Source organism: Nicotiana tabacum, chromosome 4 (assembly GCF_000715075.1).
Source record: "Nicotiana tabacum cultivar K326 chromosome 4, ASM71507v2, whole genome shotgun sequence".
In the NCBI taxonomy this organism is placed as follows: domain Eukaryota; kingdom Viridiplantae; phylum Streptophyta; class Magnoliopsida; order Solanales; family Solanaceae; genus Nicotiana; species Nicotiana tabacum.
Genome location: NC_134083.1, coordinates 6,543,774 through 6,568,352, shown reverse-complemented (window position 1 = coordinate 6,568,352; position 24,579 = coordinate 6,543,774). Strand labels below are relative to the sequence as shown.

The 24,579-nt window shown below is 36.4% G+C and overlaps 2 protein-coding genes across 2 annotated transcripts; one reads left to right on the top strand and one right to left on the bottom strand.

Annotated features, from left to right (window-relative positions):
• Positions 1-483: 483 nt before the first annotated feature.
• Positions 484-1,939, bottom strand: LOC142179779 (uncharacterized). Its single transcript, XM_075250653.1, has 4 exons — positions 1,750-1,939; positions 1,035-1,627; positions 862-921; positions 484-714 (listed from the first exon to the last, which is right to left on the bottom strand). The coding sequence occupies exons 1-4, from the start codon at positions 1,937-1,939 to the stop codon at positions 484-486; spliced, it is 1,074 nt and encodes a 357-aa protein (XP_075106754.1).
• A 10,900-nt stretch (positions 1,940-12,839) lies between these two features.
• LOC142161765 (uncharacterized) lies at positions 12,840-13,884 on the top strand. The gene is made up of 4 exons (XM_075251121.1): positions 12,840-13,034; positions 13,119-13,217; positions 13,300-13,466; positions 13,544-13,884. Exons 1-4 carry the CDS (start codon positions 12,936-12,938, stop codon positions 13,557-13,559), a joined length of 381 nt encoding a protein of 126 aa, XP_075107222.1. The 5' UTR covers positions 12,840-12,935; the 3' UTR covers positions 13,560-13,884.
• The last annotated feature ends 10,695 nt before the right edge of the window (positions 13,885-24,579 follow it).

Below are 24,579 nucleotides of genomic sequence, written 5' to 3'. Positions count from 1 at the left end.
TATTTTATATAATTTTTGTATAGTAACAGTCCTTTTGTATATGTTTTGTATAGTGATAGACTTTTTTGTATATATTTTTTGTATAGTGACATCTATTTTGTATATGTTTTGTATAGCGACTATTTATTTTGTATGTTTTTTGTATAGGAAGAAAATATTATATATAAATTGTATAATGACAATCTATTTTGTATATTTTTTTGGATAGTGATAGTTTGTTTTGTATATATTTTGTATAGTGACAATATGTTTTGTATATATTTTGTATATTGTCATTTATTTTATATAATATTTTGTATAATGACATCTATAATAGTATTTGGAATAAAACTCCTACCATTACTTTCATTACGACAAAAGTAGCATCTTTATTCATACATCAGAGAGAATCTGATTGCAAATCTCATTATTTTTCCAATATTCTAATTTTAACATTCACAAGAAAAAATGTTACAAAATACTAAATCATTGTAGCAACATCTACTAGTTGTCTTGAGCATTCCTGCATGTTCTTCTGTTGTGTCCTTGTTTTCCACATAGTCCACAGGTAACTGTTTCAGTATACAAATATTCATAAAGTCCCTTGCGTCGCGACTTCGTTGGTCTTCTTGGTTTGCCCTTCACTATCGGTGCTAGGACCACATTATCTAACACCTTTGTTGGAAGGTCCCATGTAGTTTCATCTGCAAGTGGATTAACTGGCACTTCATATGTCTTCTTGAAGTATTCCTTGGTGTAATAGGCAGAACAATATTTGGGTCCTCATATGTATGTGTAATCCAATACTGCCATAGCATGTGGACAAGGAATCTCATCCACTTGAAATCGTTTGCACTAGCATTCCCTTTTTTGCATGCAGACTATGATCTGCCTTGGTTCAGCATCCATTACTACATATACATAATCAGTTGAAGGCCTCACCTAAATTTAAATAAATATCATTAGTAAAAGAGGGATATGACAAGTATTAATGCACTTTTGTTAAAGTATGATATTCAGGCGTATGAAGTAAGACATGATAAAAGAATATTTACCGTCATCTTCTGAGACAAATAGATATTTTCCTTCAGTACTTCGTTATATGTTTTTCCTAGGCCAGTAAATGTACTCATTGCAGTCAATCTATTTGTATTATTCCATTCCATAACAAAATTCATCATGTAATCCAGCAAACTCATGATTGGTAGCTCTCTTGCCTCTTCCTTTCTTGCATTGAGTGACTCGACAATATTTGAAGTAATCACCATGGATATATTAACAGTGGAATGCGCTATGGAGAACTTTTCATAACCAACTTGGAACAGGTAACCCCTTGCCCTCTTATCAATGTTGTCCATATCTTGCATGAGGAGATTAAAATCTTCAATTTTGTATGCTTTGGCCATTGCAAAAAATACTTCCCTCAGCCGGTCATGATTCTTCTTGAACTGCTTCTTTATGTTATTCCAAATATGATAGATGCATACACAGTGAGATACCTCTGGATACACAATCGAAGCACCCCTCAATATGCTTGCATGATGATCGGATACGATGCACATCCTTTCCCTTTCCCCAAAAGCCTGTCTAAACATTTCAAAAAACCATTCCCACGAAGCAACGTTTTCAGAATCGACAACAGCGTATGCTAGTGGAAAACTTTTACTTGGTTAAGCAAATAAGAAAGCATCTACATGTTATTTTTATTATACACGTATAAGAACTATCTATACCATATATAATTATTATACGAGTCTGCGACATATTCACCTGCCGCATCTTGTGCGCTAGCTGTTAACATTGTTCCCCTGTGTGATGATTTGAAGAATGTCCCATGAACCACTACAATAGGGTAGCAGTATTTCCATCCTATGATTGATGCATTTAGTACGACAAAAACATACATGAAGCACATGTCCTCTGATTTATGTAACATTGTGAAAGATCCAGAATTTGTCATATTTATCATATACAAGTGACCCGGCAGTTTTCTATAAGATTCGTGTGGTATCCCTCCTAGCAGTTCAAATGCCTTTTCTTTTGTTCTATAAGCTTTTACATAACTCATACTAATCCCATACTGTTATTTCATATCACTCATGATGTCTTTCGGAGTGTATATTATTTTTGGATTGGCATTTTTGTTGCAAATCATTTTTGCAATGGCTGACGAAGTAACATGACGTTATGAAAACAGTCTACTCGTCTCTGGGCAAGTGTGAACATCATTGAACCCTCTAGCCTTGAAGACATTTGATTTGTGTAGACTTGAAGATCTAAGACTCCATTTGCAACTTTTATCCACGGATATAAGACAATACCTATTTAAAATATAATGTTATGATAATGCACTTCTTCGGATTTTTACACTTGTGTCTTAAATAAACAAGCAGTATATATATATATGCAATCTCATTATACAATAATTACAAAAAAATTTACAAGCAGTATACACAAAATTACAGAGAAGTACAATCTCATAAGTAGAAATCATACCTTGTTGTAGATGATCTATCCACTATAAATTGAAATTTTTCTCGTATTGTGTAGTGCTTTATTACACTAATAAGTGTATCTTTATCCCAATACAGCTGGCCTTCTACAATTTCTTCATGTTGTGGATTGTTTATTATACAATTTCCCTTCAATATCTCAATTTTATCTTCTTTTCCATGATTATCTGTCATCTCAACAATATTAGTTCTGTGTACTTCTTCTACGTTCTCACATTGTAAACCAATTGAAGTTGTTGCGAGTAAGTTGCCACCTATGTATGAACTTGAATATGAGCATTCAGCACTTGATTATACAGTTTTCAAAGTTATGCATAATAGATATTCAGTGATATCCAGGATTTACTTTTTCATCTCCATATACAAGTGCACACTCATATCATTGTATATTGGAATTTCTATATAGCCATCCTTCACTGTATATTTTATCTCCATCTGTCATGACCCAAACTCCCACCTTAGGCGTCGTGATGGCACATAGTCTCTAAGACTAGGTAAGCCGATTTCTATTACATTTTGAAGCCATTTTTTAAAAAATCTAACAGCGGAATTAATTACAATACACAACCTCCCAAGACTGGTAGTACTGAGTCACGAACCCTAACTGAATACATGGAATGATCACGAGGACCGAATATACAATACTGTTTGATTACAAATTAACAGTACAATGAAATGAAAAGACTCCAAGGGACTGGGACGGCCAAGCAACTCTACCTTGAATCCTTATGATCGCGCTTTAACTCTGCTCAAGTCCGATATCTTCAATACTTGGCTCTGCACAAAAATGTGCAGAAGTATAGAGTGAGCACACCACAGCGGTGCCCAGTAAGTATCAAGATTAACCCCAATGGAGTAGAGACGAGGTATAGTCAAGACACTCACTAGTCTAATAACTTGTGCAAAATATTATACAAAATAATAGGAAACAAATAATAATAAAGGCAGGATAAAACAACCAGTGATATGCACAACAGACAACAAGAACACCATTAATATCACTCAACAATTAATAAATACAATTACACCCAATTAAATCAAGTCCTTCAAATAAATGTCTTTCACATAGTTCTTCCAGATAACTCTCTTTCAAATATAATTCTCTCAAATAATTATTTTTCAAATATAATTCTTTCAATAAATCTTTTCAAATACAATTTCCTAAATAAATTTCTTTCAAAATACAATTCTTTTATATGATACTTTCTAAGTAAAAATCCTTTCAAATAAATATTTTGAATATAATTCTTTCAATTAAAAAAATACCGTGTGACACCTCATTTCAAAATTATTAAAATACGGGTCTCATCCCATTTTTATATTTTTCGTATATACGGGTCTCAACCCATTTTCATATTTCCACGGCACCTCGTGCCCATAATTAAATCATCATATTTGCCCGGCACCTCGTGCCCTCATTTCATATCACAACTGCATGAACAATTCACGTGCCAAATATCATTACCATTTCATCACAGCACCTCGTGCCCACATTTTATATCACAACTGCACGGACAATTCACGTGTCAATATCCCCATTTCATATCACAATTCACGGCACCTCGTGCCCATATTTTATTTTATAAACCGCCTGGCAATAGCCACAGGCTCCCAATTTCAATATAAATCAGATTATTATCAATTTACTAACAATAAGACAAGTCGCACAAGGTATAAAAAGTTAAGCACAAGAAAAATCACAACATCACGTGAAAATTACCAACACCACAACCCCACATCATCACATATCGTCCCTGACAATAGCCACCCTTATCGCTCCTATTGCCACCCTTATCGCTCCGCCCAGACAATATCAATAGCCACCCTTATCGCTCCTATTGCCACCCTTATCGCTCCGCCCAGACAATATCAATAGCCACCCTTATCGCTCCTATTGCCACCCGTATCTCTCCTTTAGCCACCCTTATCACTCCGCCCAGACAATATCAATAGCCAACAAACACAACAGTGAAATGCCACCCTTCTAACCACATAATATCAACAGTGAAATGCCACCCTTATCTCCCCAAAATAACAACTCACACAAAACATTTTACATAGGAAATTATCACAACAACATAACAAAAATCAATTCATATCATAATTTGCCCAATGACCACAACCAAATTTCAAAGCTACAACCATGTCAATTAATTTCACAGTAAATAGCCAAATGCTCTACACAATGTGTACAACACCCATAAACAATCAATAGAGATAGAAATTACTCAACATAAAGCAAAGTCTTCAAAAAAGATCAAATTTTCAATAATTATATAAACACCTCTTTTTAAGATCATTTAATTAATTATTTGCAGAGGAGAAAATCTAAAATAAAATTTAATTGCAATAATTATCAAACTAGCAAATTCACGAAATTTCATAAATAATCAAATAACAATCACATCACATTGTCATATAACAACAGAGTCAACAACAAGGGTTTAGGCACGACAAGTAGATGATTAAATACATGTCAACAATTATCCAATTTACTCCACAATATGCTCAAGACTTTTAACTCAATAAAATTTGCACATATAAACCAAGTTCGTACTCGTCACCTTGCGTACATAGTTTTCAATTACCCAAGTTGCACATAAGACTCAATGCCTAAGGGAAATTTCCCCCACTCGAGGTTAAGAAAGACACTTACCTCTTTGAAGTTATGCCGATGTTCCAAAATTGCCTTCTTCCTTGAATTGACCTCCTGATAGCTCAAATCTATCCAAATTAATTGTATAACTTCATTAAAATTCATCGAAAACAATTCCGGTAATAATACGTCGATATAAAAATTTATTTCAAAAAGTCAACGCGGGACCCCGACATAATTTTTATGAAATCCGAATACTCATTCCGATACGAGTTCAACCATACCAATTTTATCAAATTCCAATAACAACTCGACTTTCAAATCTTAAATTTTCATTTTTGGAAGATTTTACAAAAAAGTTTGATTTTTCCTCCATCAAATCCGAATTAAACGATGGATTCAAAGACATAATCATGGAAATTAATCAAAACTAGATACGAATCACTTACCCCAAACACCCACGCAAGAATCTATCCAAATATTGCCTTCTACCGAGCTCCAACTTTGATCTTGAGTTATGAACTCAAACCCCCATTTTGGGACTTTTAATTCTGCCCAGATAGGCCTTCTTCGCGTTCGCAACCATTGCCTCGCGTTCGCGAAGGCCAAAACCCAACTGCCTCAAATCCTTCATCGCGTTCGCGACCTCCTCATCGCGTTCGCGAAGGCCAGTTGTTTCTGCCCCATCATTTCCTCTTCGCATTCGTGAACCCCTCGTAGCGTTCGCGATGACCAGCTGACCAACTCCTTCACGTTCGAGTTTCACTCTTCGCGTTCACAAAGGCCAAACGATCCCAGGCCCCTATCTTCCTTTCTTCTTCGCGTTCGCGTTGCCTGGGCCGCGTTCGCGAAGGCTTGCCCTGCTCCTTCTTCGCGTTCGCGTTCATAGCTTCGCGTTCGCGAAGGACAAATCATCAGCCCCTCAAATTCCTCTTCGCGTTCGCGGGACTCCCTTCGTGTTCGCGAAGAAGGAAACCAGACTTCAGCAACAACAGTCCAAACAACTCCAATTTGGTCCGAAACTACCCCGAAACACACCCGAGCCCCTCGGGACCCCGTCCAATCATACCAATCAGTCCCATAACATATCACGAACTCGCTCGACGTTTCAAATCACATCAAATTATGCCGAAAATACAAATCGCACCACAAATCAAACTTATGAACTTCTAAAACTTTCAACTTCTAAAACTCGTGCCGAAACCTATCAAACCAACCCGGAATGACGTCAAATTTTGCAGGCAAGTCCCAAATAACATAACGGAGCAGTTCCAACTCTTGGAATCGCATTCCGACCCCGATATAAAAAGGTCCACTTCCGGTCCAATTCTCCAAAAATTTAACTTTCGCCATTTCAAGTCTAAATTGGCTACAGACCTCGGATTCACAGTCCGGACACGCTTCTAAGTCCAAAATCACCCAACAGAGCTAACAGAATCGTCGGAACTCCAATCCGGAGTCGTCTTCACACAGTTATGACTATTGTCAAAATCCTAAGACTTAAGCTTCCGTCTTAGGGACTAAGTGTCCCAAATCACTCCGAATCATCCGTAAATCTAACTCAACCACACACGTGAGTCATAATACATATTGTGAGGCTGCTCGAAACCTTAAGTCACTGAACGGGGCGTTAATTTTTAAAATGACAAGTCGGGTCGTTGCATTCTCCACCTCTTAAACAAACGTTCGTCCTCGAATGTGCTAAGAATCTTTCTGAGGACTTTAAATTACTGAGTATATTCTTGCACACATACTTGTGAGTGATTTTACATTCCTGCAATTTAACACGGGTCCGACAACACCATCTCAATTGAAATTATTTCTTTTCTCCATTCTTATAAGCTTTAAAGCAAAGTCCCTAACTCTCCGATCATTTTCAAAATGCCTGATTTCTCACAACAATGCACAGTGTTAGTCTCAACTGGCTATAGCAACTCGTGCCTATGCACATATAAATTTTTTCAATAGTGTTGAAGTAATTCAAAACTTTCTCTGGGTGCTACATTATTCCCCGCTTAGGATCATTCGCCCTCAAACACATAACGTAATTCATCTCTTCCTTCGCAAATCTCAATCTCCCAAATTTTACTAACTCGCAAATATTTTTCACAAATTTCTGCAGAGTCTCCCTTGTAATTGGGCCTATCCACCTGCCACAGAGTAACACCCAAATAACTCCTAACAACATATCCACAACCCAACAAAATACCACAGGGTATATATCAATAACATTAATCTCAACATTGCCATATCATAATGATATAAGGACATGAAGCACATCATATGTATGCTCATCACCACATCTCTGGTCTTAAAAGCTGTTCATAATTAATTCCAGTATCATCAATTAATCTTATATTAATCATCACCTCGTTTCGAATTTTTACAATACTGACAACAGAACGTGAGGCATGAAGACCTCATGATTACTTACTCGGATTAATGAGTCACATTTAACGTCACCTGGGCACCCACCTCATAGGCTTAAACTCAATATTTACAGTACAAAAATGGATGAATATGAACAGAAAATATACAAGCATTATCAAATAAGCCTAACAGGCATGACTCCATACTAATATTATTGCACAAATTAAATTTCACAAGGGAGAATTTTAAACTCATAAATATTTCACCACAAGGACCTCGTCCTTAAACTCAATATTTACAACTAATATGCATCTACTTTATGTAATTATAAATTTATAAGCTAATCAATCGCTAATATTTTTTATTAATATTACTAATACACTTCTACTTAGTGTAATTCTTAATGCATAAGATAATCAATCAGTAATAGTTTTTAAGACTATACTAATACACTTCTACTTAATTAGTATAATTATCAATATATATGCTAATGAATCACTAGCGTTACTTCAGGATACCACTAATATTACTTAAGGATATCACTAATAAACCTCTACTTACTTTAATTATCAAACTAAAGATAAACAATCACAAACATTTCTCACAAATAGCATTAATACACTTCCATTTAGTATATAATTATCAATGTATCGGCTAATCAATCACTAACGTTACTTATATAAGGATGCCACTAGTTCACTAATACTTAGTGTTATTATCAATGTATATAGGCTAATCAATCACCAACATTACTTACATATATATTATTAATACACTTATACTTCCTGTAATTATCAATCAACAAGCTAAATACAACCAATACACTTTTGCTTAGTATATTATCAATGTGTATGATAATCAATTGTTAACGTTACTTAAGGACACCATTAATACACTTCTACTTACAGTAATTATTAATTTATAAGATAAACCATCACTAATATTTCTTACGGAAACGACTAATACACTTCTTCTTAGTGTGTAATTATTAATGTATAGGTTAATCAATGTAGTTAAGGATACTACAAATTCACTTTTACTTTGTGTAATTATAAATTACTAAGCTAATTACAACTAATATATTTTAAGTAGTGTATTGCCTCCACTTAGTGTAAAATTTCAATAAATAGGCTAATCAATCACTAAGATAATTAAGTAAATACTTACCGAGAGACTTACCAACGACCTCTCTCGGTATTGTGTAATAAAAAATACAAAATAATTATCTATAAGATTATTTATTTAAGTTACCGACGGAAGTTCATCGGTACTGTAAAAACAAAATTCAAAATATTATGTAAATACAGTAGGATTGAGAACGTCGATAACTTTATTTTCTTTTTCATTTATTTTTTTTAAAAGTACCGAGAGACACCGTCGGTACCTAAAAAAATAATTCAAAAATATAAATACAAAATGTTCCGAGGGAGTCCATCGGTAAATTACCGACGGAGTGCATCGGTACAACCAATTAAATTTTGATCGGTCAAAGTATCATTACTTACCGAGAGTTGTCCGTCGGTTATATTTTAAAAAAATAAAAATTAAAAAGTTCAAAAGTACTGAGGGACTCCGTCGGAAAGTCCTTCGGAATAGCGTCGGAAAAAAAAATCCTCGGTACTGCTGCGTCAGTAAGGAATTCGTTTCCTTTCTTGAGGAAAAGTTCAACTATTCAAAGGGTCATATATTTGTATTTAATTGCAAAGAGGTATTAATTTCTTTTCTCCCTTTTACCGGTGTGATTTATATCTCTGCGTAATTGATTGTTTCCCTTCAGTTTTCTCCATTATATATTAGACTTCAATTATTGCTTCACTTGGTTTATGCATTCGTCTACTTGTTCAATTAACTTGGTTTGGACTTTGTCAGGAACAACATTGCAGCATTAAGCGATCGTTTGGTACGAGAGATAAGAGATAATTAATTTCGTAATTAAATTTGAGATAAGTTTATCTCATATTTTGTTGGGAAAAATAGCGGTATAACTAATCGCGAGATTGTAGTGTTATTTTTATCCCTATGGGAAAGTGAGATAACTATCCCAGGATTATTAATCTCGAGATAATTAATCCTAGGATAATTTATTTCCCAACCAAATAATACTGCAGGGATAACTAAGGGGTCGTTTGGTTGAAGACAAGTTATGCTAGAATTAGTTATGTTGGGATGAGTTAATAGTTATATTAAGATTAGTTATGCTGAAATTAGTTATCCGAGTATTATTTTTTATTGACTGTTTGGTATGTTGTATTAATCCTAAGATAACTTATCATGTGATTAGTATTCAGCCACCCTCTCGCAGGTATAAGTTATCCCAGTACTATTATTAATTTTGGGATAATTTATCCCAAAATTAATAACCAAACAAAGGATAAAAGGGTACTAAATTTTTATGCCAAGATTAGCCCTTCATGTTTATTCCTACCGCTACTATTGATGTTTTTATTCAAAACGCATACACCAAAAATAAGAAGTACTAGTTGTAATCTCTGCTCAGGGCATGCACTATATGCCTTTGCTTTTACCGTATTCTTTCTACAGAGCGATTTGTGTGTTGTGGGAATATGGGACATTTTTCAACTGGTCAAATTCTTAAAAAGGGATGGGACTTATTTTCTGTTGATAAAAGAAAGATAGTAACTTCATCTCAGATTTCATTTTATTCCTTTCATTTCATTTTATTCCTTTCATTTTACTTTATTCCTTTCATTTTACTTCTTTACTATTTTCTTCTTTTGTTTGTCTTATCCCTACCGGAGGTAGAGAGGCTGATTCCGATAAACCCTCAATATCCTTCCCTTCAATAACTCTCTACCTTGCTCTTGGGGTGACTCGAACTCACAACCTCTTGTGTTGGAAGTTAAGGGTACTTACCACTAGAGAAACCCACTCTTGTAAACCACCTTTAGCGGATGTTTAACTTTATTCATTACAATGTCAAATATATTTTCCTTTTACTCTTTTACTGTAATCCTCAAATTGTCAACATATAATTCATGTTCTTTTGACAAGTTAACAACAGAGTTCAAAACTTGGAAGTCCTACGCCTTATATATAATCCACGTCCTCTAAAAAGAAATTTAAAGAAACAGAATATTAGCATAGTTAATTATGGCATGGGGATATATAACAAAAAAAAAAAAAAAAAACAGCACCAAAATGCTCATATATACACATCAACTGTCAAAAAGCCAAAAACTGAAGAAGAGAAACTCAATATTTATTTTTGATGCTTATAAGAGCATTTTCGCCTGGTTTATCTTCACTAGCTAGTACAACTTTTTAGACTTAGAAAATTACCTATTATATATGAGAATAGGGACGGAGCTAGAGACCATCTTATAAGTTTGGTCGAACCAATTAATTTCAGTCCAAATTTTGTATTTGTCTTATAAATTTATTTAATATATACAAGTTATTAATTTAAAATTCAACAACTTCAAAGAAATATAATTCTTAACTCACAAGTTCAAATCCTAACACTGCCTATATATGAGAACTTTGAGAATTCAGCTTATATAGGCATGCTTTTCTAATTATGAAGAGGGTTGATAGAAATCATAACGTGTAGCATATGTTTTTATACATAAAATTTTCTCATTTAACTATCGTTTGTCATATGTATATTCTCACCTTATTAAAATACTTAATCATAGTACTCAAGTTGATATGACTTATAATTAATTAATAAACTAATATAAATACGGGATGTCAAGTAATATTTTATCATAGACTAAAGTTCCTTTATTTCTCTCTGATAGTTGGGATAGCCGGTCTATGATAGATATTCTCAACCAATCTTCTTTCATTTATTCGGTATTTTCATCATCCGTGTTATTCTAATTAATATTAAAAAAATTTCCACTTCCGTGTGTATAATATTTATGCTTAATTTATTATATTAGTATCATTTTCTAGCACTAAATAGGTATTTTAGACACTAATAATGTTGAACACATACAATTTATGCACCAATAATTCACCATTCTACACCCCCACTCACATTTTCTCTCACATGCTGTTGCGACCAAACACACTCACGCAAGTATACACGGTCATCAAGTAATAGAGTAGTGAATAAATTATCGTTCCCACGAAGACTTATGATTAACTTTTGACTAATTCAAACTCAAATAGCTTATCGATTCAAGCGATTTCTTATAAAATAAATAATTGTCTAATTTACTACCTAAAGACTATCAAGTAAAGAATTACTAGAAATCAACACAACACTTAAATAGTTTTAAATGACAATCAATGGGAGATAATATTCCAGGATCACAGGTTATCTAACAATCATGTTGCATTCTTAGCTTAAAATAACTAATTGATTTATCTGGATTGTTGATTGACAGGGTTGATATTACTCATAAGAATCTGTCGAACCCTTACTCGCCTATTCAAGCTAACTTAATACCTATATGTCTATGGAATTAAGATTAACAAGCACGCATTTACAATTCCTGTATTGCAACCGAGCAAGGCAATTAGGTATATGTCTATCCCAATTGCGAATCCGTTCCCCGATACCTGGGTTTAAGAACTTGCTCTATTTAATTCTATATGCAATCTAGAGTTCTCAGTTTCGAGTTCAACTCTAGATTCGTAGATAGTATTTCACTGTTAGCTACTCAGTAAAATAATTAAAAACAGAATTAAATAACCAACTCAATATGATAAAATCAACTTCGTCAAATTAAACTTCAAACATCAACATTCATGTATACCCATGACCCTAGAACAATAGGGTTCTTAGCCATTCATGTTCATGCAATCATCAAATAATTCACAACAGTGCATAATAATCAATAAAAGAAGGAAAAATAAGAACTCAAGATGAATTCTGTGGTTCCCCAGCTTTGTCGTGGCCTTTTCCCTCTTCCCAATATGTTAGATGCCCTAAAAGAGGCGTTTTTGGCTTATATATTGCGTACAAAAGTCGTGGGCCAAAGTTCTCCTATTCCTAATCCGACTTGGCTACAGGGATTGATGCTGGGGTGGATGCGTCGCATCCACCTCGTCCTCCACTTCTCAGCTTCGCATGCTAGGGTGGATGCGTCGTATCCACCCTTTGTTCCTCCTTCTCAGCTTTGCCCAGGTGTGGATGCTATGGGCCGACTTCACTGCTAAGGGTGCACGAAATCTAATTTTTTTCTCTAGATTGAATGCGACGCATCCAACCCCTCTTCCTCTACCTAGAGCACCTTTTCTTCATATATTTGCACTCCAAACACCCTAATTCATCAGACACAACTCAATTAGTCATAAAACCAATAATTAAACCATGTTGGATATTTTAAATATCAAATAACATCAAAAAATGGTTAAAATATGGGTAAAGTAACATCAACACATATCAAAATATGCCCAATATCACATGCTTACTCCTATATAAGAGTGTTGTTCCTCCCCTCAATTCTCACTTGAAACTAGAGTACTTAACACCTATATTCTACTAGAAAGGCAGAAAGGCAAATATGAAATTTCTACTAGAAATCAGTGCTAGGTTGAACCACACTGCCACCATGGTTCCAAACGGTGGAGCAGATGATGAAAACATGCCACATTTTTTTAAAGTTAGATTATAAGTTTCATAGACTTTCATTTTGTTATATGAAGATCAAGTAATCTTACTTTCTACTTCTCTGTTTTTGTTTCAGCTTCGCTGCCAAAACTGCCAGGAACTGTCGAAAAGACAATGCGTCTATATCAGCGAGAGTGTCCAGCACGGCCGTGACACAGTTAACCATGTTATAAGAGTAAAACAAACTCCTAATTTTATCCTTGTTTAATTAGACGCTCCAGCTTTGTTTCTCATCTCTTTAAGTTTCTCATATTCAGTGCAAAGAGTGCAAGAAATATGGGACTGTGACGTTGATTCCGAGATATGGGAGGCCGTTCACAGCAGAGGACTCAGAGAGCGGAGCTTATGCTCCACTCTTGCTCTTCGACTGCGATGAGATGGCTCCTGAAGGATACGAGTTCAATGGCGCTGGAAACTTACTACTGTAAGTTCCACCTCCAATTTCATAATTTTTGCATCAACTAATCTCTTTTTTTAACAGTCGGTGATGTTTGCATGTAGGACTTGGGTGTGGTGATCGAGAATGTGAATTTGGTGAACGACGAGTATAAGGGAGAGCGTGATATGTATGGCAATAAGCCTAAGGTGAAAAATCCCAAGGGAAGGTTTACGATTCACCAAGCATGAACAAGTTTTAACCCCGCGTGTCTATGAAAAATAACTTGCACTGTAGGCAAGATGTTGCACTGTGCAAGATGTTGAATGGTTTGTTTAATTTTTTGCTTGTTTGAGTGTTGTAGGTTTACTGGTTGCAAGTCTTTTGTGGTTTGAAAAAGCTGACCAACTAAATCAATTGTATGACTGTGTTGGGAGTTGAATCTATTGTCTTGTGTTTGAAACTATTTGAAAGAGGAATTGATGATCCTTAATGAAAAGGTGGCCTTTTCTTCAATATAATTCAGAAGTGAGAAAGAACAATACATATTATACAAGAATTTCAATGTCTAGCAATAGTTAATTTTAGGGTACCTGAAACCGAAAAAATTAAAACAAAATAATACTACTCCATATAACTTCTTTCTGTTGTATTACAAAAGATGTCTCCTAGTTGGAAGCAAATTAATGAGATCAATCGATGATCACCAAAATACATAAAAGAGGGGGTCTGAGATGAATATTTTAAATTTTATTAAGGAAAGAAAAGAAATGGACCTAAATTGAAGTTATGCAGTCATTCTGTTTTTATTAACTAAATTTTAAGTTATATATAAAAGAGTATGGGGCAACCTTGTTTTTTTCTTTTTTTGGGTGTGACGAGTCTAACATTTAAGCCTCAAATCAAGAAAGTCAAAAGAAACATAAAACAACGAAAAATAAAAGCAGACTACATCGAAGAAAATTTAGCACTCGGGCTATCCATAAAATCATGACCAGACTTTTACCTGTTGCACCCAAGCATGCATTAACCCTTTTTCAATATATAATCGCACAGAGAAGCGAAGTTGGTTAATTCCAAATACTGAAAGGTTAAAATATATGTATATGTAAACTATACTATAGAGCAAAGTCCGAAGAAACTTGAAACGTGCGACATCAATTAGGAGGTTCCTCCCATTTAAACATAAAGGTGGTAATTTGAGCCAAGAGTTCAGACAGGACGTTCCCCCATCCTCAGTTGCGCCTTTGTGAATAATGACTTCATTTAATCTTTTGTATTGCTTCATTCTGCATTCTTTTGTTGTTTCACTGAACGCCTGTTATTCCATACCACGTGAAAATCTTAGATATATACCAGCAACATATCAAAACATAATGAAGAGGCTTAATTTGAATTTCTTTCCTTTAGAAAATTATACCGTGCCAACAAGATAATAAATATTTTTACCTAGTTCAATCCCCTTGATATAAGAAGCTCTTAATTTAGAGGGAAAGATCGTCTAAAATTTGTGCTATGTCATATGTTCAAATCCTTATAATTATGAGAATGTTTTTCGTTTGTACATGTTTAAATGTGCGCCTTAAGGACTGCGGTACGTATGAGAATATCGAGTTGTATAAAAAAACCACTTAAACACTATCATTTTGGGATATAATGTATGTTTATACCTGAAGTATTTTGCTGTCCATGCCATGCACTATAGATACTGTCATGGGCTGAGAAAACATCATTTCATTTACGAATGACTCAAGATGCATTGAAGAATTCTCTATGCATAGCTCTAGTTTTCAAGTTGGTGGAACAAGAATTTCACTTGGATCTTCATAAATAAGAATACTCTGCATATTGTGCAAAGCCCAAATACCAAGTTAAACAAGTAGCGCAATGCATAAATCAAGTATTTAGAACGATAATTCGTCCAATTCACCATGGAGCAAACTGAAGGGAGAAAACAATTCGATAGAGATATGAATCCTATGTAGAGGTGGCAAAAACAACCCAAATCCATTTGACTCGTCCAATCCGCCCAACATTTAATGGGTTGGGCATGAAACATTTTTCCTGATTAGATGATTTGGGCATAACCCATCTCAACCCATATTACAAGCTAGCCCAAACTCAACCCATGAGACAGCCCAAACTCAACCCATCACTATCGAAGATTTGGAGCCCAGATTTCCACCTTTGCGAGTTTCTTACACATACGTAGCTCCAATTTCTCCAGATTTACTAGGCCGAAAACATGAAAATTCTGGATCCCCGTGCAATGACCTATTTTTAGGTCCCTGATAAACGGGCATGTACTAATTATCCGTTGCAATTTATTAGTGGTACTGTTGTTATTATCAATTTCAAAGTTGCACTTGTTCAGCGATAATTCAGTCAGCGTCTTAGCTGCATAAATAGCATCAGGTATGCAGTAGCTAAAATTAGACGTTGGATGAATTTCTAGAGATCTGACATTATGTTTAATTGCCAAGTTCAACCAACGATTATGAGGCGGAGTATTTCTATTCTTAAGTTTTGCTCGACATGGGACCGCAAGGAATCATCAACGAATTTAACGAATTTCTCCGTGGAATTCATGAAACTGTTGTGGATGGATTGATTGATTATCACTTCAGGCCGCGATCTCCAAATTGAACTCCATGTCTTAGACAAGATGCAAGTTCGAGCTTCTTCTTTTAGCCCATATTGACGACGAATCCGATCGTAAGATGTCATGAATTATTTGTATAGGCAACTCTGATATTCTGTCCTCTCCATCACCTATTTCCTCCATAATTTTGAGAGCGAATTGAACCTTAATTTTCTGCCATTGGAATTACAGGCTCGTATAAGCATAAGAACCGCAAGCTAATTTATATATATTTCAGTCAGTTCTTTTACAACTTCCTATTCCTCGTTGGAGTTGGTCATGACTTACCATATAAGTTGACATGGAAATTATACTTTCTTTCCTTTTCAGGACGTGAAAGTTTTTTTTTCCAAAGTTAAAACATGGTTTATATTTGAATTAAACCTTTTGTGTTCTTGGAATTAGAGGTTTTATATATATATAAAGTTAAAATATGGTTTATATTTGAACTACTACTTCCGCCTTTCTAAGCAGAACTGAATTAAACCTTTAATTTGTGTTCTTGGAATTGGAGGTTCATATATATATATATATATATATATATATATATATATATATATATATAAAGGAGGGCCAAAGAGTGCTGACATGGCACATCTTTTCATTTAGGATTGGTATTTATCTTTTTTCTTGTTTTTTTTGTTTTTTTTCCCCCAATTTTATTCCCTTTTATGTTCGTTAAAAAGAAAAATCAAAAGGTGCGTTCACTTCCTTCCAAAAGGAGCGGAAAGGTCGGAACAGTTAACGAAAATAACTGTGGCAATTGGAAAGGACGCCTACCTATGTTATACAAACGTTAAATTCTGAGACTTTTTTTTATCAATTAGAGATTTTCACCAGAGCAATAAAACCCAGAATAAACAGCTTCTTCTTCAATCACCAACAAATCACAACTCCTCCTGTGGTTCCTAATTAATGGTATAAGGGCTACTTAGCATTGAAGTCAGAAATACTAACGGCAAAAAACAATGAAAAAGGGATATATTCTTGTGTTGCTGCGCATCAAACATTAGAGTGTTTCATAAAGCAGCCGATAATAGAATGACGATCAGGACATGAAAGGTACTTCTGCAGTCCATATTCATAATTGACCAATTCTACTGCCTCTTCAAATTAAAGAATATAGCAATGCATTTTGCTTGTAGTAACTCTATCCTATGCACCAACATAACCCTTATGGACATAGAACTCCTTCCTGCTCATGGTGACATTCACTTGTGTTCTTCAGTTTTATTTGAATCTTATTCTTTTGCATAAGTATTTCATTTCAGATGAAGTATTCTTTCCTTAGATATCATGGTATTGTTTCCTCTTATATAATGTTCAATATCAATATTCTTGACTTCAAAAGTTATTTTGAAATTAAATAAAAACTAAAAGCTTTGATTATTTTTACGTGTTTTCATAGTAATGTTTTCTAGCAATGATGAGGTTCATATCTCAAAATATTCTGGTTTCTGTAACAATATGGTGATCTTTTTTGTTTTATTTCAAGTCGATAATAATATTCAATAATTAAATATGTTGATATAGTTCAATAATTCTTACAATAAAAGTTATAACAGTTGCTTTTTAAGTAACAATAAAATATTAGGTTATGAATAAGTAAAAAACTTAAAGCCGTAAAACTATTATGAAAATTCGATACGACAAAATCACTTCCCACATTAAGACTTAAAGTTAGCTTTTTAATGTTTGTACAATGTCAATGTAAAGGTAATTAAAGGAAAAATTACATATAATAAGTGCAATTGATAACGGAAAATAGGCAACAGAAAGGTAATCTTCTATAACAAATTAAATTGCACAGGTGCTGTAAAATTTATTTACATTAAAGGGCAGCTTGATGCACAAAGTATTCTTTATTCACGTAGGATCCGGGGAAGGGCCGCACCCATCCCAAGGGGTATGATGTAAGATATGCTGCCCTAATACAAGTAGTACAGGCTGCTTCCACGGCTCGAACCTGTAAACTATAGGTCACACAAAAATAATTTTACTGTTGCTCCAAAACTCTCCTTTCCAAATGTTATTAAACTAAATCCCAAGCTGGAAATTACTAGAGCACGACTTAGCACACAAGCGGACAAATAGCTATTCTCAGGGATACTATTTAGAGATTAACCTGAGAATAGCTATTTGTGCATTTGCCCCGGGAAACATCATACTATTTAGAGTTTTGCTAGTTTTTGGCTGATATGGTTTTTTCCCCTTATCTGTCAAAATCGAACTCCATGACCGAGGTATAAAATCGGACTCCATGATCGAGGTCCAGGACCGAGCTCCCTGATCGAGGTCCATGATCGAGGTCCATGATCGGACTGCATGATCGGACTGGACAGATCTGTAAGTTATAAAAATAGGGGACTTCGTCTCATTTGCCATTTTTGACGAATTGGAGCTTGAGCAGCGGCGATTTTGATATATTTTCAAGGAAAAATATTAGGGGTAAGTGATTCTAACTCGGATTTGGTCAATATACAAAAATATATCATTATTTTCACAATTTAATTATAGTTTTGAGATTAAAATTTGGAATTTTTTTAGAAATCTCATAAAAATGAATTTTTGAGATTTCAATATCGATTCAGAGTCGGATTTGAGTGAAACTGGTATGGTTGGACTCGTAATTGAATGAGTTGTCGGATTTCGTAACTTTCGCCGGATTCCGAGACGTGGGCCCCACTATTGAATTTTTAATTAATTTCGGAATTTTTATTGAAAATATAGTATTTTCTTATAGAATTGATTCCTATAAATTTTAGTGATTGTATCAAATTATTTTTAGTTAGATTCGAGCCAATCGAAGTTGGATAATCGAGGAAAAGACCTACTACTGAATTAAATTAGAGCAAGACGAGGTAAGTCTCTTGTCTAATCTTGTGAGGGAAAAATTATCCCATAGGTAATTAAAGTAATAATTATTGCTAATTATGGAGGCTACGTACGCACGAGGTGACGAGAGTTCGTGCATAGCTACTATTAATGCTAAAGTGCGGGTAGTTTAGGATTCAAAGCATGAATTACTTGTGTAAATTGTATTCTTTAGTTAATTAATATTATTTGATATATATATTGTGAATTGTTAGATAAAAATATTAAGGGATGAAAATCTCATATACTTGATTTTCTGATTAAATTAATTAATTGTTAAGAAAAATTGTTCTTCTTCCCGAATTTCTCTTATAATAAATATACTCTCCTTCCGGAGGTACATAAGAAAATGTACCCCTTTCTTGTGGAGTGGGCCGAATGCCTCGGTAGGATAGATGCATCTATGGATCGTACAGCACGTCCCTCGGCAGTGTACACGACACTCTGGATCGGGCAGTACGACCTCAGCAGAAATCGTACTTAATAATAATAATAATTACACGATACTTAGACAGTTTATTGCAGTTTGTAAAGCTATTTGATAAATTGAAAATTTATTGAAATTGAATTGCAGCTTGTAAATCTATTTGATAAATTGAAATTGTTATTGAAATTGAATGATTTATTTAATAGATTGGAAATTGTTGCATTTGAAGGATTTTTATTATTTCTACTAATTGAATAAAATTATTGTTAATTCTGTGAATCATACTGATTTGAATAATTATAATTTATTTCATTTATTATTGTTGACCCTTAGTGAGTGTCAAAGTCGGCCATCTCGTCTCTACCACTTCGAGAATAAGCTTGATACTTATTGGGTACACGTTGTTTACATACTCATGCTATACTTGCTGCACTTTTTGTGCAGGATCTGAGATAGATACTAGTGGATGACCTATCATCGCATATCTTCGTTATCCAGGGGCGTAGTGGTGAGCTACCTTTCTGAGCCGCCCTGCAGCTACCAGTGCATCTTTTTATATTTTTAATTCTGTCTATTTTTATTTCAGACAGTATTTGGAGTTTTGTATAATCTACTAGATGTTCATAGACTTGTGACACCAGGTCTTGGCACACACATTGGTAGAATTTGGTGTCTTATTATTTTTCTTGGATTTAAATTTTATTGCTATATGTTTAATTTATTAGTTGGCTTGCCTAGCTATAGTGTTGGGGGCAATCACGACCTATAGATGAAATTGGACCATGACAATATGGTATCAGAGCACTAGGTTCACGTAGGTCTCACAAGTTATGAGCAGACCTAATAGAGTCTTGCGGATCGGTATGGAGACGTCTGAACTTATCTTCGAGAGGCTATAGGGTGTTAGAAAACTACCTTTCTTCATATTCCATCGTGCAATTGATGTAGTTCTAAATATCATTCTCTTATTCTCTCACAGATGGTGAGAACGCGTTCTAATGAGGTTCCAGACTAGGGAAGAGCTACTCCCCAGTTGCTAGAGGCCGAGGCCGAGGGAGAGCTCCAGCCCATGGTAGAGGGCGAGGACGTCCCAGGACTGTTCCAGTTAAGCCGCCACTAGGTCCAGTAGAGAATTCCATTATTGAGGAACATGGTGAGGTGCTTGTGGCAGATCCAGCTCCGGTGGATTTCATATTTGCATCAGGATTTTAGGATGTTATGGGTCGTATGCTGCAGTTCATGGACAATATGACTCAGGCCGGTTTATTTCCGGCAGACCCAGTCACATTCCGGGGGGGAGAGCACAGACCCCTACCGCACAGGCTCATGGACATGCAACTGCTGTATATCAGACCCAGGGTGCACTACCCGTGGGTGGAGCCCAGCCAGTGGCAGCAGCTACACCTGAGCCCAGGTTAGCTGCAGCCGCTGATCCGCAGAAACTATTGGACAAATGGACTAGACTACATCCTCCTATATTTAGGGGTGATCGGCATGAGGATCCCCGGGATTTCATTGATCGGTGCAAGGATAGACTATACAATATGAGGATATTGGAGTCTCACGGGGTAGACTTTACTACTTTTCAGCTAGAGGGTAGAGCCCGTAGATGGTGGCAGTCTTATGTTCTTGGCAGACTAGCAGATTCTCCTCTCGTGACTTGGGACAGGTTCACACGTATCTTCCTGGACAGGTATATTCCACCCTCCCAGAGGGAAGAGTTGAGGTTTCAGTTTGAGCAGCTCCAGCATGGTCAGATGTTAGTGACCGATTATGACGTGAGATTTTCTGAGTTATCTCGCCATGCACTTATGATATTCCCTACTAAGGCGGATAGAGTGCCGAGGTTTGTTGTGGGTTTACATACTGGCATTCAGGTCACTATTGTTAGAGATGTTGAGATGGGTACTTCTTATGAGCTAGTCGTGGAGATAGCCCGCAGGATTGAGAGTGTACGTCAGCGGAGCCGAGAGAAGGTTATGAGAGATAAGCGGTTCAGGTATACTGGAGAGTTCAGAGGTGCTCCGTCTGGGGGCAGAGGTCAGTTCGTGAGAGGGCAGTCCAGCAGGCCTCCATATCCAGCACCACCGCCTCCTCGAGTTGCTCTACTGCAACCCTATCTCAATGCTATACCAGAGAGTTCTTATCGCCCACCAGCTATTCAGGGTCCTCCTAGTGGGTATTCAGTTCCCAGGGCCAGACTCTTAGTCATCAGCCCATCGCATCGAAGAGTTGTTACGAGTGCGGGGACCCCAGTCATATACGGAGATTCTGCCCCATGCTTCGGGGTAAACTAGTACAACAGGGTCAGCAACCTATGATTACCGGACCAGTTGCTCCACCAGTTGTCCGACCACCAAGAGGTGGAGGTCAGCCAGGCGGAGGCCAGCCAGCTGGCGCTCCAGCTCGGTTCTATGCTTTTCCGGCCAGACCAGATGCAGAGGCCTCAGATGCTGTGATTACATGTATTATTTCTGTAAGCGGCAAAGATGCCTCGGTATTATTTGATCCAGGATCTACGTATTCATATGTGTCATCTCTATTTGCTCTATTCCTGGGTGTTTCTCGTGAGTCCTTGAGTACTCATGTTTATGTGTCCACTCCTATAGGCGATTCTGTTGTTTTGAACCGGATCTACTTGTCATGTATTATTAAATTTTGTGGTTATGAAACTAGAGTAGATCTCCTACTGCTTGAGATTACCGATTTTGAAATTATTCTGGGAATGGACTGGTTATCTCCATATCATGTTATTCTAGATTGTCATGCCAAGACAGTTACCTTGGCTATCCCAGCATTGCCTAAGTTGGAGTGGAAGGGTTCGTCTGTTAGTTCAATTAATCGAGTTATTTCTTTTATAAAAGGCTCAACATATGGTTGAGAACGGTTGTTTGGCTTATCTAGCCTATGTTCGGGATACTACTGCAGAGACTCCTGCTACTGATTCAGTGCCTGTAGTTTGGGAGTTCTCCGATATATTTCCTTCAGATCTTTCAGGTATTCCACCTGATCGTGATATTGATTTCTGTATCGACTTGGCTCCAAATACCCAACCTATATCTATCCCATCTTATCGCATGACTCCGAAAGAATTGAAAGAACAACTTGAAGAGTTACTAGCCAAAGGGTTCGTCAGACCGAGTGTATCGCCTTGGGGTGCATCGATATTATTTGTGAAAAAGAAGGATGTAATAATGCAGATGTGTATTGATTATTGCCAATTGAACAAAGTCACAATTAAGAACAAGTACCCATTGCCGTGTATTAATGATCTATTTGACCAGTTGCAGGGTACTACGGTGTTCTCTAAGATCGACTTGAGGTCGGGTGTACCATAGTTGAAGATTTAGGATTCGGATGTTCCGAAGACTGCTTTTCGGTCTAGATATGGTCATTATGAGTTTCTGGTGATGTCCTTCGATTTGCCCCAACAACATTTATGGATTTGATGAACAGGGTATTCATGCCATATATTAATTCGTTTGTCATTGTCTTCATTGATGACATCTTGATCTACTCGCCCAGTAAGGAGGAACATGAGAAGCATATGAGAGTAGTGCTTCAGACGTTGCAGAAACAAAAGTTATATGCTAAATTCTCTAAATGTGAGTTTTGGCTAGAGTCTATAGCATTTTTGGGGCATATTGTATCGGGTGAGGGTATTAACATTGATCCCAAAAATATTGAGGCAGTTCAGAATTGGCATCGTCCCACTTCGGCGACTGAGATCAGGAGTTTTCTGGGTTTAGCAGGTTATTATCGTGTGTTCCTGGAAGGTTTTTCATCTATTGCAGCACCTTTGACTAAATTAACCCAGAAGGGTGATCCGTTTCGATGGTCCGATGATTGTGAAGTGAGCTTTCAGAAGTTCAATACAGCATTGACTACAACACCAGTGTTAATTTTGCCTTCCGGTTTAGGAATATATACAGTGTATTGCGACGCTTCACGCGTTGGCTTGGGTTGTGTATTGATGCAGGAAGGGCGGGTTGTTGCATATGCTTCACGTCAGCTGAAGCCCCACGAGAAGAATTATCCGGTACATGATTTAGAATTAGTTGTGATTGTTCACGCTCTTAAGATTTGGAGGCATTATATTTATGGGGTGTCTTGTGAAGTTTACACTGATCATCGCAGTTTGCAGCATTTGTTCAAGTAGAGGGACCTAAATTTGAGGCAATGCAGATGGCTGGAATTACCGAAAGATTATGATATTACTATCCTATATCATATGGGTAAAGCAAATGTGGTTGCAGACGCCTTAAGTAGAAAGGCAGAGAGTATGGGTAGTTTGGATTTCATTACAGCAGAGGAGAGGTCATTAGCTTTGGATATTCAATCCTTGGCTAACCGACTTGTGATATTGGACATTTCAGAGCCCATCCGAGTTCTTGCATGTGTTGTAGCCCAGTCTTTACTATTTTAACAGATCAAGGCTCCCCAGTATGATGATACACACTTAATGGTTCTTCAAGAAACGATACTACAAAGTGGTGCCAAGGAAGGTACTATTGGAGCGGATGGTGTTCTGCGACTAAGATCGTCTATGTATTCCTAATGTGGATGGACTGAGGAAAAAGATCCTAGAGGAAGCACACAGTTCTCGATATTCTATTCATCCAGGTGCCATGAAGATGTATCGTGACCTGAGGCAGCATTATTGGTGGCGACGAATGAAAAATGACATAGTCGATTATGTAGCTAGGTGTCTAAATTGCCAGCAAGTTAAATACGAACACTAGAGGCCAGGTGGCCTACTTCAGCAGATGAATATACCAGAGTGGAAATGGGAACGCATCACTATGGACTTTGTAGTTGGGTTGTCGCGGACCTTACGGAAGTTTGATGCAGTTTGGGTGATTGTTGATAGGTTGACCAAGTCGGCACATTTTATTCCTGTTGTGACTACGTATACTTCAGAGAGGTTGGCCCAGATTTATATTCAGGAGATAGTTCGGTTGCACGGTGTGCCAATTTCTATCATATCAGATAGAGGCCCTCAGTTTACTTCACAATTCTGTAGAGCAGTATAGAGTGAGTTGGGGACCCGTGTAGAGCTCAGCACAACCTTTCATCCGCAGACCAACGGGCAGTCAGAGCGGACAATTCAGATTTTGGAGGATATGCTCAGGGCATGTGTGATTGACTTTGGAGGTCAGTGGGATCGTTTCTTGCCTTTGGCCGAGTTTGCTTATAATAACAGTTACCAATCCAGCATC